Source organism: Myxocyprinus asiaticus, chromosome 12, assembly GCF_019703515.2.
Source record: "Myxocyprinus asiaticus isolate MX2 ecotype Aquarium Trade chromosome 12, UBuf_Myxa_2, whole genome shotgun sequence".
NCBI lineage: Eukaryota > Metazoa > Chordata > Actinopteri > Cypriniformes > Catostomidae > Myxocyprinus > Myxocyprinus asiaticus.
In genome coordinates this window covers 46,390,948-46,405,720 of record NC_059355.1, presented here as the reverse complement: position 1 = coordinate 46,405,720, position 14,773 = coordinate 46,390,948, and the positions used below count along the sequence as shown (strand labels likewise).

At 39.0% G+C, this 14,773-nt stretch overlaps 2 protein-coding genes across 2 annotated transcripts; both read right to left on the bottom strand.

The window, feature by feature from the left end:
* Window positions 1-1,204: 1,204 nt before the first annotated feature.
* Window positions 1,205-9,128, bottom strand: LOC127449481 (zinc finger CCCH domain-containing protein 10-like). The gene is made up of 3 exons (XM_051712945.1): window positions 8,800-9,128; window positions 4,879-6,189; window positions 1,205-1,781 (listed from the first exon to the last, which is right to left on the bottom strand). Exons 2-3 carry the CDS (start codon window positions 6,040-6,042, stop codon window positions 1,275-1,277), a joined length of 1,671 nt encoding a protein of 556 aa, XP_051568905.1. The 5' UTR covers window positions 6,043-6,189; window positions 8,800-9,128; the 3' UTR covers window positions 1,205-1,274.
* A 1,575-nt stretch (window positions 9,129-10,703) lies between these two features.
* LOC127449497 (cytochrome c oxidase subunit 6C-1-like) lies at window positions 10,704-13,782 on the bottom strand. Its single transcript, XM_051712972.1, has 4 exons — window positions 13,625-13,782; window positions 13,125-13,236; window positions 11,642-11,793; window positions 10,704-10,825 (listed from the first exon to the last, which is right to left on the bottom strand). The coding sequence occupies exons 2-3, from the start codon at window positions 13,233-13,235 to the stop codon at window positions 11,668-11,670; spliced, it is 237 nt and encodes a 78-aa protein (XP_051568932.1). The 5' UTR covers window position 13,236; window positions 13,625-13,782; the 3' UTR covers window positions 10,704-10,825; window positions 11,642-11,667.
* Between the last annotated feature and the right edge of the window lie 991 nt (window positions 13,783-14,773).

Here is a 14,773-nt window from a genome sequence, read left to right as displayed (position 1 = left end):
TTCAACTTAATGTTTCAAAAGCCTTCCATGAGAAGCACGTTTTGGTTCTCAATGCAATTAAATATTTTATTATTGGAGTATAATCCTGACCTGACAGCTATTACATTATTATTATTATTACATTTTTCAACAATTTGGTTTTGCAACCACTTTGGATAACAATTAACCTTTCTGAAAAAAAAAAAAAAAGTGCATACCTACTCTGTGGCACAACAGCAGGCTAAAGCTTCACAAATATTTGTCTACGTGGTTTTAATTTGGGTGGAGTAAAAAAGCGTAAAAATTTGAAGGGGGAAAAAATAGGTTCATTTCAAAATTTCATGTCACTTAAATGTTTCAGGGATCCCAAAACAACCTGGAAGTCAATGTCAACAGAACATGAGGGTTATTATGTATAGTATGTATTTAATGAAAGAGACTACAAATGAAATATTAACAGAAGTTTGGTATTATGCAAAATAATTTGAGAAACACTTGAGAAAGGTACTCACCTGACCTGAAGCAACCACAATCAATATTCTCACTGAACAATGTGTTTAGTTTCCATAGGAACTACATAAAACAAATTATGCTCACCTTTTTACTTTTTTTTATATTAAACATGACAAGAACTAATAATGGTGCTTAAAGGTGTCGGGCTTTCTTTTTCATTCATTTTGTGCAAAAGACTTATATTCAGTTCACAGGAAAACATTCACTAAACAAATGATTAGTAAGGAGTAAAACTTAAACTCACAGCTAACAAGTCAATTCACAATCCTTCTGTAGAGATTAGCTTTTGAATATTTACAGCATCTTTCACAAATGAGTTTACATGAGTTGGTGTTAATAAATGTCCATGTCCGAAGCCTGGAAAGCAGGCATTTTTGGTGCCAACCTAAAAGGAGTCTTTGTGGCACACTTTGGCTCTCGGTTAAAGGCAATCGTCCACTAAAGCATGGCGAGAAAAAACTGAATCATGTTCTGTAAATTTTCAAGTGAATCTCTGTATTTTTTCTACAGAAATCTCAAAGTTCATTCAAAATAGTCCCTTAACCTGAGAAATTTACCAGTGGGACACTGCTAATACAAAAGGGCATTAGCGAAGTTTCCTGATTTTGTAACACATAAACAGGGAGTTATTATGTGTATATTGAGGGCAAGCACATCACTTAAAGGGGTAAAATGATTCTGTCATCATTTACTTTTCATGGAAGACATACAAGTCATTCAAGTTTGAAACGGCACAAATTTTAATTTTTGGGTGAACTATCCCTTTAAGAGATCAGCCCATGTTAATGAGGCAAAGTCGTGATCCTCATACTTTGACTGGCGATGGGGTACGTCACCATTGGCGTTGTGGCATGACTCATTGTGATGCCCGCCAACGGCTGTGCCATTGACACGGCAACTGGCGCTACTGAAACTGCTACAGGGGCCATGGAAACAGGTGGTGCCATTCCCTGGGCAATAGTCTGAGCCAGTGCAGCTGAGATGGGGTCAGGATTCAGATGGGGTGGTGGTGCGGTGGGGGGTGCTGCATTTGCTTGAGGTGCGGTTGGCGCGCCTGATGGGGCCACCAAATCTTGTTGGGTGACGGGGCGGGGCTGCAGACCGGCGCTGCTAAGAGTGGTGTGCGTCTGGGCGATGCCGTGGTTGTAGGAGCTCACGGAACCAACAGGGGGTGCCAGACTCTGCTCGGACGGTGCAGGGGTGGAGGACAGGGTCATCACTTTAGCTTGACTTCTGAACTGAGCATTCTGCTCCAAGAGGACCTCATTGGTGGCTAACAGGTTGGAAACCTTGAGGGAAAATGTGTGAAAAATGTGAAATTAAAAATAATTTTGACCATGTAATTTTGTTTCAACATTTAAGATGTACTCACTGTTGTCACATGTCATAGATTTAAAATAAAATCTGTCATCCAAATACTGATTTATGTTAGTATGCAAATGTCAAATAGTGAAAATGTGTTTTGTTTGTGATGGTCTCCACTGAATAGCTCTTCTAAAATACTAAAATAAATTTCCACCATTTTAACAAATGTGGTCTGGCGAGACATCGCTGTTTACATCTGGTCACTCAAATGAGTCTCCTGTGACCAAATCAAGTCATTTTTATTTGTATCCACATTTTTCCTGAGCAACCATTGGGCGGCACAATGATGATTCTAATTGACTGTTTTGTGTTTCTGGTCTCGAAACATAATGTAAAAACTACGAAACAGTGATTCAGATGGAGAAAAACCATTTAAGTGTTCTTTGGAGTAAAAATTCATTTCAGGCTTGTGCAGCTGTTGCGTGTCATAAGTTAAAGCTACATGTTTTTAAAAATGTTTACAAATGTAATACTTTAAACATCACATTACCCGCTAAGAATATACAATCACCGGCCACTTTATTAGGAACACATGTACATCTACTTATTTATGCAATCATGTTGCATCTTAATCAGCCAATCATGTGGCAACAGTGTAAAATATAAAATCATGTACATATGGTTCAGGAGCTTCAGTTAGTTCACATCAACCATCAGAATGGGGAATAAATTTGATCTCAGTGATTTGGACAGTGGCATGATTGTTGGTGCCAGACGGGCTGGTTTGAGTATTTCTGTAACTGCTGATCTCCTGGGATTTTCATGCACAACAGTTTCTAGAGTGTAAAGAGAATGGTGTGAAAAACAAAAAAAATCCAGTGAGCGGCAGTTCTGTGGGAGAAAATGCCTTGCTGATGACAGGTCAACGGAGAATGGCCAGACTGGTTCGAACTGACAGAAAGGCTACAGTAGAATAGCATCTCAGAAGGCACAACATGTCGAACCTCGAGGCAGATGGGCTACAACAGCAGAAGACCAAGCAGGGTTCCACTTCTGTCAGCCAAAAACAGAAAAATGAGGCTGTGGTGGGCCAACCATTTGCGTACCTCAGCAGAGATCCAGATTTGTCAGACCAGGTGATGTTTTTCCAATCGTCTACTGTCCAGTTTTGGTGAGCAGCCTCAGTTTCCTGTTCTCAGCTGACAGTAGTGGTACCCGGAGGAGTCTTCTGCTGCTATAGCCCATTCGCCTCAATGTTCAACATGTTGTACATTCAGAAATGCTTTTCTGCATCGCACTGTTGTAAAGCGTGTTTATTTGGGTTACTGTCACCTTCCTGTCAGCTTGGACCAGTCTGGCCATTCTCCTCTTACCTCTGTCATTAACAAGCAGTTTTCGCCCACAGAACTGCCGCTCTTTGGATGTCTTTTGTTTTTGGCACCATTCTGAGTAAATTCTAGAGACTGTTGTGCGTGAAAATCCCAGGAGATCAGCAGTTACAGAAATACTTAAACCAGCCCATCTGGCACCAACAATCATGCCACGCTCCAAATCACTGAGATCACATTTTTCCCCATTCTGATGGTTGGTGTGAACATTAACTGAAGCTCCTGACTTGTATCTGCATGATTTTATACATTACACTGATGCCAAACGATTGGCTGATTAGATAAATCGCATGAATAAGCAGATGTACAGGTGTACCTAATAAAGTGGCCGGTGAGTGTACGCCGATGCGAGCGAAAACGCTGGAGACCGGAAATTGAAAACGAATCGGGGAACACTTCCGTGTTCAGGAAATAAGGTGGATAGCACTTTTCACAAAACGCATGGTTTCAAAGATGCTCTAATATCTGCAATACCACTTGTGTTCAGCTTTCAAGAGGAGGGACTCTTTTCATGACGACCTACGTCACAATGTCAGTGTTTCCAGTGTGTCATGTTATTAATTCGATTAAACATTTAATCGATTGACAGCCATACATGATTTTATGTATTTGAATTATATATATTATAATATTAATTTTATATTATATATATTTGGGGCTTTTCTCAGTACATATTCATATTCAATTAATTGCAATTAACTTGATTAATTAATCGGCACATGAAAAACTGATTGCAAATTAAAACTTGACAAGGTAATCAGGAACCCGACGCAAAGCGAAGCCCTATTAATAGACAAATTAAAAACCTATATCCATCAAAAAATAATCTGAATAACCTATTAAACGTATGCATCACACTATAGTGTTTCTCTGAATCTCAGAAACATGTTGAATGCAGTGTTTCTAAGCAAAAAGCACTGCTGTTAAGCTTGTCCTCTGGACTGTATAATATCCCGCTTATTACATGGCTACTAACCAAATAAATTAATACATGGACGTAAAATACAGACTTGCATTGAAATTATGTGAGAAGAAAATCTTTGAACAGCTAAAATCGTTGGTGTTTATTCTGTACAAATAACCGTCTGCCTGCTCATTATCCAGCCTATTACAAGACTATTTGCCAAATAAATAAATGCATACGAAACATTGATTTGATTTGAAATAATTGTATTAGCTTACTTGTAGAGATCGCACAGTGATCCGAGTAGTAGTAAAGATGGCTCGCAATACCTGGATGAGTGGTCTAATACATGGATGTGCGGTTGTTACTGAGAAATATCAGACCGCTAGATTTCGCCATTGGCCAATCAGAATCGAGTACTCCAGAGCAGCGTGCCGTGAAGTAAATAATGAAATAATGCTATTATTTATTGTGCTTACACCTAAAAAAGTAAGCGTACAGCCCTGCATCTGTGAAACACAACATTTTCATTCAGTGAATGCTCCAAACACAACAATAAAAGCACCATAAAAGTATCATCAAAATAATCTATAGAATACAAGAACACAGTCGTCCGCACTACTTTTATAGTATCATTTTGAGCTCAACAGCCTGACTTATGAAGTAGTACACTAAAGGACATTATGCAATACAACATGTGGCTGAGTTAATGACTGAATTTTAATTTTAGTGTGAACTATACCTTTAAATACTCATTCACTTCTAAGCAATCCTACATCACTTCCTTACCTGTTTCTTAAGCTCCTCCACTCTTTTCCTCAATAAGGCATTCTCCTCTTCTAGTAAACGGTATTCTAGTGGTCGGGTTGGCAGGGTGGCCTGAACCCCCAGGTCATAATGTCCTCCTCCAGCCCCATCAGCCAATCTCAACCCTTCTAATCGCCGTCTCTTCAGCTGGAGGGCTGTGTAGTCAACAGGAGCTTCCACTGGCCCTGCTTCAAACAAGCCATTTTCAAAAAGGGGGTCATAAACTGAGCATGGGCCTCTGTCGTAACGTCGATGACTGGCAGTGCCTATTGACATGCAGCCACTCATCGAACCCCCGCCTCCCCCTCCACCCGATAGTCCTTGTTCTCTGCATCCGCCCATGTTGGGACATCCCATCCCCATGTAATTACCTACACCACCCCCAACAAGTCCAGACATCCCACCACAGGCAACACCAACGCCAACTGCCCCTCCTCCACCTGTGTTTACCATCCCACTAACCCCACCTGTAACGCCCATCATACATCCAACCCCGACCCTCGACGAAGCCTCGTACTCGTAGTCTTTCCGCACGTGACGGAACTTGCACTTGTTGCCCCTCTGGCATTCGCCTTTCAGGTAGTCTCTGCAAATGGGGACTTCACCACGGCTCAAGGGAAGATCGGTAGGGGACAGTCCCATTCCGGCAGCCACCTTCCCCCTTAGTCGCAAGGGCAACTCGCCAGTTTTCTTATAATAGTCCTCGTCCTCTTTAGATCCGTGAACAAATCGGCAATTGGTGCGCACGCACTCTTTGTTTTGGTGGTCGTGACAGAAGATGAATTCATTCTTCTGCACTCCCAAATCAGGAACCTCATTGAAGTCCGGATGGCGGAAACGGCAACGTTTGCCACGCTTGCACACGTTCCGCAAAAAGTCCCGGCAAACGCCATCGAGTCCCAAACCGGAGCCAAAACCACCGCAGCTATTCCCGTTTCCTAATGCCCCGCCGCCTCCCATCGCCCCGGGACCCCCGTTACCCCCTCCACAACCTGTTGAACTGCCCCCCACGGTCCCTCGACCTTCTCCTACCCCTCCACCCAAACCTGACCCTGAACTGCCCTCCTCCCCAACCCCAGTGCCCACCCCAGTCCCACTACCTCCACCACCGCCACCTGCCAGGTAGGTGCTATCCCGGTCAGGCATGGCGCTCGGCCCAGCGGGAATAGAACACTGCGCTCATGTGGGTGCCAGAGAGACAGAGGTCTTTAAAAGTGTCGAAAGTTGTATGTTTAAGGAAGAGAGAAGAGTTTAGATGTTTGACTGATGTGGTTTGCAGCTCCACCAAGGCACCTGTGAACATGATACAGATACAATTGATGTATTATTTCTTATATATTGTATTATATATATATTTGATTTTCGAAAAATGTATATTTGGGCTAAAATTTTCATTGACAATGTGCAGATTAATTAATTGAATAATATTGTAAATATGCCTGCGAGATACAAATTAGATTTTTTTATAACACCAGTTATTCAAAGCAAATACAATAGTTTGGTAAAAGGGGTTACTGGTGAAATTGTGGGTAAAATAAGGCTTATTATATGGAATATATTACGTGTACCCTAAATTAAAAATATATTGGAAATATATATATATATATATATATATATATATATATATATATATATATACATATACACACACACACACACCTGCGGCCAAAAGGTTGGAATAATGTACAGATTTTGCTGTTTCGGAAGGAAATTGGTACTTTAATTCACCAAAGTGGCATTCAACTGATCACAAAGTATAGTCAGAAAATTACTGATGTAAAAAAACAGCATCATCACTATTTGAAAAAGGTCATTTATGATCAAATCTAGACAGGCCCCATTTCCAGCAGCCATCACTCCAACACCTTATCCTTGAGTAATCATGCTAAATTGCTAATTTGGTACTAGAAAATCACTTGCCATTACATCAAACACAGTTGAAAGCTATTTGGTTCGTTAAATTAAGCTTAATATTGTCTTTGTGTTTGTTTTTGAGTTGCCACAGTATGCAATAGACTGGCATGTCTTAAGGTCAATATTAGGTCAAAAATGGCAAAAAAAGCTTTCTCTAGAAACTCATCAGTCAATCATTGTTTTTGAGGAATGACGGCTATATAATGCTTGAAATTGCCAAAAAACTGAAGATTTCATACAAAGGTGTACACTACAGTCTTCAAACACAAAGGACAACTGGCTCTAACAAGGACAGAAAGAGATGTGGAAGGCCAGATGTACAACTAAACAAGAGGATAAGTACATCAGAGTCTCTAGTTTGAGAAATAGACGCCTCACATGTGCTCAGCTGACAGCTTCATTGAATTCTACCCGCTCAACACCAGTTTCATATACAACAGTAAAGAGAAGACTCAGGGGTGCAGGCCTTATGGGAAGAATTGCAAAGAAAAAGCCACTTTTGAAACAGAAAATCAAAAAGAAAAGGTTAGAGTGGGCAAAGAAACAGACATTGGACAACAGATAATTGGAAAAGAGTGTTATGGATCTTAACCCCATTGAGCTTTTGTGGGATCAGCTGGACTGTAAGGTGCGTGAGAAGTGCCCGACAAGACAGCCAAATCTATGACAAGTGCTACAGGAAGTGTGGGGTGAAATGTCACCTGAGTATCTGGACAAACTGACAGCTAGAATAACAAGGATCTGCAAAGCTGTCATTGCTGCATTTTTTGATGAGAACTCTTTGAAGTAGTTTAACATTTTTTCAAATTGTAATAGTAATTTTTCATGTTATTAATGTCCTGACTATACATTGTGATCAGTTGAATGCCACTTTGGTGAATAAAAGTACCAATTTCTTTCCATAAGAGCAAAATCTGTACATTATTACAAACTTTTGGCCACCAGTGTGTGAGTGTATATATGTATATCTATCTATATATATATATATATATATATATATGTGTGTGTGTCAGGGGACATGATTATGTTAATTTGTTAACACGTTATTTGTTATATAATTAACTGCACTAAATTAATGCTTTAAATCATCAGCCCTACTTATGTTTTTTATTAAAGTATGACAGCCTTTCATCATGACAGCTGTACATCATAAAATGGCAAGGCAGGTCTGATGCAGCATTTCATTTTCACAGGCCTTTAACTTAAACACTATTACTTTGATGCCTTGCAAGAACTAATCATTCTGTGAAAACTAGTATTAACATAACATGTTAATCTTGTTGTTTGCAATTAACATTAACAAAAGAGCACGGTGATGATTCCAGGTTTAGGGCATGAATGCTACCATTGCAATATTATGTTTGTTTGTTTGTTTTTTTCCCGTGGTAATTACCGTAAATTGTATCCTCAGAGATTTCCTGGATTACAATATAAATACCTTGGTACGAAAGTTTAATAATAATTCAGTGCCATGTTATTGCTGTATATTTACAGCCAGAGTACTTTTTGTAAAGTTATATATGTATAATTTATTATTCCCATATTTCCCCACAAAATTACATATTTATACCTACAACAAATTTAAGGCAACACAATAAAAAAAAATAATACTGTTAGCTCTAATCACCAACTTTCAGTCTAACATGTACCAATTATATAATACAATAAAGTGCATAAGTTTGGTTACCTCAAAAGGGGCAAACGTTTAACTGCTTTACAATGTGCTGTCAAATTTGTGGGTGCCAACTACTTTCTCAACAAACGTGACGTGTACGTTCCTACAGAGTGTTACATAAGTGAAGAGATGTTGTTGGCTAGTTTGTTTGTATTCCAACTAGACTAAATCTTCCACACCACATTAAATAAAACATTCTGCTCATTATTTTGGGGTCTCTGGCACAAAGGCCTTCCGACAACATGCGTGGAGGGAATTCAAAGTAGCGAGCTAATAATAACAACACAAACCAGAACTACAAGTAAACAACTTACCCAGCGAACACAATGAATCGTTCCAGCGAAATGAAATCAGTTTAATTTGCGCAACATTAGTACCTTTACAAATCAGATTGGAATTGTCCGTGATAACGCTTGCGTTAAGCTAAACATGTTGGTCCGTAAATAAGCACTTCCGGTAACTGGGAAGATGCCAAAGTGTTTCTAGCAAGTCAGGCCATGTTTGGAACGCTACCGGTAGAGCATTTCCAGTCATGACAGTGCAGCACCTATCTACTTGAATCAAGGAACACCGCAATCTCAAAATCTGTTTGCCAAAGCTTATGTCTAAACGACATATTTCAAATCATCAGTAAAACCAAATAACACTGGTATCATAAATTGTGCTTCTTTACCTCAAATTACGCTGAAAAACGTAATTTTACCGGCTTATTTTGCTAATGCGCATTCTCGGGTGATTGACAGGCGATGTGTGTATCTAAAAGGTGATTGGCTTTTTGACCTGTAAGGCGGGACTTCCTTTCTACATCCGTTGACCGTTGGGCGCTAGAGCTTCTTGGTTGGGCGTTCCAATTTCTCCCATTCAATTTAATAGAAGTGGCCCATATCTGCTACATAATCTCTAGAAAATGCATGTCAAGTTAAAAGACCTCTCGAGCTCGTAATAATTTCCTATATATATATATAAAGTATCCATGTGTACCAGAAAATACAGTGATGGTATTTGGTCATTTTATACCATGGAATTGACATATCTTTCAAAGAAAACCATGTTATTTCCATGATACATATCCAAAAACATGGTATTGCAATGTCCAGTAATAATAATAATAATAATATTAATAATGATAAAAAAATAGAATCCTCTCATCATTTACTCACCCTCATGTCATCCCAGATGTGTATGACTTTCTTTCTTCTGCAGAACAGAAATGAATTTTTTTAGAAGAATGTCTCAGATCTGTTTGTCCTCACAATGAAAGTGAATGTGATCATCTGGGTGAGAAACAGATCAATATTTAAGTCCTTTTTACTATTCATCTCCCACTTTCTCTCCTGAGTTCTTATGCATAACACCACCTACTGGGCAGGGAGTAGAATTGACAGTAAAAAAGGACTTAATATTGATCTGTTTCTCACCCACACCTATAATATAGCTTCTGTAGACATGGATTTAACAACTGGAGTCGTATGGATTACTTTTATGCTGCCTTTATGTGCTTCAACGTTCTGGTCACCATTCACTTGCATTGTATGGACCTACAAAGCAGAGATGCTTTTCTAAAAATCTTCGATTGTGTTCTGCAGAAGAAAGTCATACACATCCGGGATGGCATGAGGGTGAGTAAATGATGAGAATTTTCATGTTTGGGTGAACTATCCCTTTAAAGGCAAATGTAAATACAGAGACACAAGAACAATCACCACTCTGAAATGTACTCTGTATGCAATAAAATCTGTTTGTCCTCTGAGTGTTATGGCTGCTACTGCAAACTTTGATGATCCTGGAAGCAGAGAGCATCTTGTTGATGAAACACCTCAACAAGTAGTGCATTTCAAGTTACACAGGATGCCAAAAACCAGCTAAATGACAATGTGAAACCATAACTTAACATTAATTGGATGATCTTTAGGTGGTCCATAAATGCCTGGAAAGTTCTCAGCTACTATAAAACTGAAGTTCAAAAACTTTTTGGATCTAGACATTCACAATGCTGAAATTTGTTAGTATTTAAGATGTATAATTTGTCAACATTATGAACAATTTTGAACAGCACACTATATTGTAAATGTGAATTCATTTAAGCAAAGTAAAGTCAAGCCCATGGGTGGGGTCAATGAGCATCAACAGGGTTTAATTCAGAGTTTAAATAAGGGTTTTCTTAGTCAAGGGCTTCAGGGTTTCAACATTTCACGTACAGACAAAAAAAGACACTATATTGTGATTGAAGCTGTCAATAGTTTATTTGAATATTCATGAGAACATCAGACATCAATGTTCATATCCGGTAATCTTATAAAGACACAGTTGTAGACCAGGAATGCAGGGGGGAAACAAAATCTGTTAAAGAAAAGGAGAACATGGTAAAACATAATTGGCTGAACAAAGCCTAGCAGCAGTTGAAAAGGTTTTTCCATTTACGATTAAACTCAGAATTAAGCTTTGTCTGGGTCATAAATACTGACAATTTGGCTCCATTTAAACCTTGCATTAACATGCATATTCAGTCGCTATCAGGTAGCACTTGACCACATTAAATGACAGGTGTAAATGCACCCAAGACACATTGTGATCGGATCACTAAAACCACATTCGGAGGTGGTCAAGGACAGATTCTGATCACATTCAAAGAAGGGGTAAATGCAAATGCAAAGTAATTAACGCGTGAGTAATCCCAGATGTGTATGACTTTCTTTCAATAAGTGTGGGTGGGAAACAGATCAAAATTTAAAATCCTTTTTTGCTTTAAATCCCCACCTTCACTTTTACATCTGAAAGTGAAAGTTAAAGTGGAGATTTAGACTTTCAGATGTAAACGTGAAGGTGGAGATATAAAGTAAAAAGAAGGATTTTAATTTTGATCTGTTTCTCACCCACACCTATTATATCGCTTCTGAAGACATGGATTTAAACACTGGAGTAATATGGATTACTTTTATGCTGCATTTATGTGATTTTTGGAGCTACAAATGTCTGATCATCATTCACTTGCATTGCGTTCTGCAGAAGAAAGAAGTCATACACTACTGCAGTTTTAATTTTTGGGTGAACTATTCCTTTAATGCAATCCAGCTAAAGAATATACAGGTGTAAATAGGGCCTTTGTTTCAGGGTCATTTAATGTTAAAGAAGTGGCATAGTGCATTAAGAGCTTACATTTATAGGGCCTTTCACATATCACTTTATTCTCCTGAGGGTCTAACACTTTCAAAGACACCAGCTTCCCTCATGGCATTGAACTCCTTCATGGCATCGTACTGTTTGTAGAAGTCAGCATAGGCCCGTTTCCGGGGCTCTGTTACAGTGAACTGCAGAAAGACAGACAATTTCTCAAAATTCGTATTAAAAATAAATAAAAATACTGTCCACGGTAGCTTGCAAAACATACATGTGTGATCCAGTGGGTAATGAAAGACAAGGATGCAACCAAATATTCAAGATTATGGTGACCAAACATTAACAATATATTAACAGTATACCCACACCCACACACACATATACACACAGAAGTCAGAAGTTTACATACACCTTAGCTAAATACATTTAAACTCAGTTTTTCACAATTCCTGACATTTAATCATAGAAAACATTCCCTGTCTCAGGTCAGGCCTTTGTGATGGCCACTCCAATACCTTGAATTTGTTGTCTTTAAACCATTTTGCCACAGCTTTGGAGGTATGCTTGGGGTCATTGTCCATTTGGAAGACCCATTTGCGATTGAGCTTTAACTTCCAGACTAATGTCTTGAGATGTTGCTTCAATATATTCACACATTGTCCTTCCTCTTGATGCCATCTATTTTGAGAAGTGCACTAGTCCCTCCTGCAGCAAAGCACCCCTACAACATGATGCTGCCACCCCCATGCTTCACGGTTGGGATGGTGTTCTTCGGCTTGCAAGCCTCCCCCTTTTTCCTCTAAACATAACGATGGTCATTATGGCCAAACAATTCAATTTTTGTTTCACTAGACCAGAGGACAGTTCTCCAGAAAGTAAGATCTTTGTCCCCATGTGCACTTGCAAACTGTAGTCTGGCTTTTTTATGGCAGTTTTGGAGCAGTGGCTTCTTCCTGGCTGAGCAGCCTTTCAGGACGTCGATATAGGACTCGTTTTACTGTGGATATAGATACTTGTCTACCTGTTTCCTCCAGCATCTTCACAAGGACCTTTGCTGTTGTTCTGGGATTGATTTGCACTTTTCTAACCAAACTACGTTCATCTCTAGGAGACAGAATGAGTCTCCTCCCTGCGCAGTATGATGGCTGCGTGGTCCCATGGTGTTTATACTTGTGTACTATTGTTTGTACAGATGAACGTGGTACCTTCAGGTGTTTGGAAATTGCTCCCAAGGATGAACCAGACTAGTGGAGGTCCACAATGTTTTTTCTGAGGTCTTGGCTGATTTCTGTGTATATATGTGTGTATATAATTCATAATTTGATGAAATACCTCAGCACAAGCATGAGATGAAGTACCCAACACTAAGGGTGCACACTAAAACCAATTCTGGGTTTGCTTTTTGCTCCAATAAAACAGTACTGAAGACCATGAGGGTGCAAGATGGTGCACATTGGCACACGACACAGTTTAGGCTGACTTATATTGTTAACATTATATTTAACAATAAAATACAACTGACCTTGAAGGCGGCTGCAGCAAGCAGGGAAAGACCGAATGCAATGGGCAAATGAAACCTCAAACGCTTGGCCAGGAGGCCTCTCATTGCTGGCTTTGGGAGTGACATTGCCATCCTGGAAGGAGAAATCAATGATACATTTTTCACATTGAACAATTTTGATAACCTAGTACTTCTAATAACATGTTAGACGACCGTTTAGAACTGCTACGTGCTACTGTGGGCATCACAAATGGATGTCTTACTGACTTTAAGTCAATGACCCAAGCTCTTTAACCTGTCAAATATGTTTGTCACATAATTTTTAACACATATCATTTTATGAACACCAGAAATGCTTTTCTGAGCACATCTGTGCAGTTAAAGTCTCAATGTTATCGGTTTAGCTAATAGATCAAACTTGCAGTCTGAAGTGGATAAAGCATATCTAAACGAAAAGTAAGACGATACATATTTATGTTTTTAAAACACATTTAGAAACGAGTAAAATCCTCGATATTTACCGCGTAGTTCACGACCTTCAGCAATGCAAACGTCCGGTGTCTGATGCGATGGCGTTTATGACGGCCCTGTCTACAGCGACTGGCAAAGGACAAAAGACATGGGAGCGAAGTGTCTGGGGGATGTTCAAACAGAGATAGTATAGCAGAGATGGACCACTGGTTTAAAAACGAATAGACCTTATTTACAGCAGCGCCATATTTGAGTTTTAACGGGAATGACAACGAGGCTAAAAGGGATAGACATACACTCTGTTCAATGGGCTGTATTGTAATTGATAGTGTTTTTGGATGTTCCTCTGACAAAATATTAACAAATATCTTTCCAAGAATATTAAAGGTGCACTCAGTAATTTTTTACTCATTAAAAGAGTTTCACTCCAAAAGAAACAAACTGTAATTTTGAAACATATGTATAAAATCATGAGCACTAGCATAAGATGAAGACTCCAGTCAAATCAGTATCCTTATAAAAGCTGTTTCATTCTACATGGAAAGGGTCCCCTTATGGGGGCAGCCATGTTAGGATCACATGACCAGTCAAATACTACTTGCTTATGGTGCGTTTACATCATATCGGAATTAGCGTAATTACGAGATTCCGACTTGTGTTCAAAGTGTTCACGTCTCCATAGAGCTCATAATTATAAGTTGTAAACTCGGAATTCAATGAAAGCTCCGACTTGACAGTCATGACGCCATGTGAAAAGAACCAATATGGCAGCAGCCTCACCAGTTATAGGTAGTGAACATATTTCTATTTAATATGTTGTTTTATTATGCCATTCATGCCTTTTTGTTCTTAAACATTTATCAAAAGGTGAATTAATGAAGTGATAAACATTTTACTGTTATCAACAACAAAGCCATTTTGGTGTTATTAGTGTTGCTATAGAAACCCTCAAGTTGTAATTTCAACTGGGAAATGCCGAGATCATTTTGATTTTCTGAGTTGGGTGGTGACGTCAACTTTCAACATGGCTGAAAGTACGGTTTCTGTTGTAAATGACAGATTTTATAAATGTTTTCAAAATACAGCTAATTGTAAGTGTTTGCCGTTTCTGTCATATTCATTTATGTATATGAGCAACCATTTAATGCATGTTGTACATTTTTACACTGTGAAAATAGCTTGTATTGTATGAGTGGGAA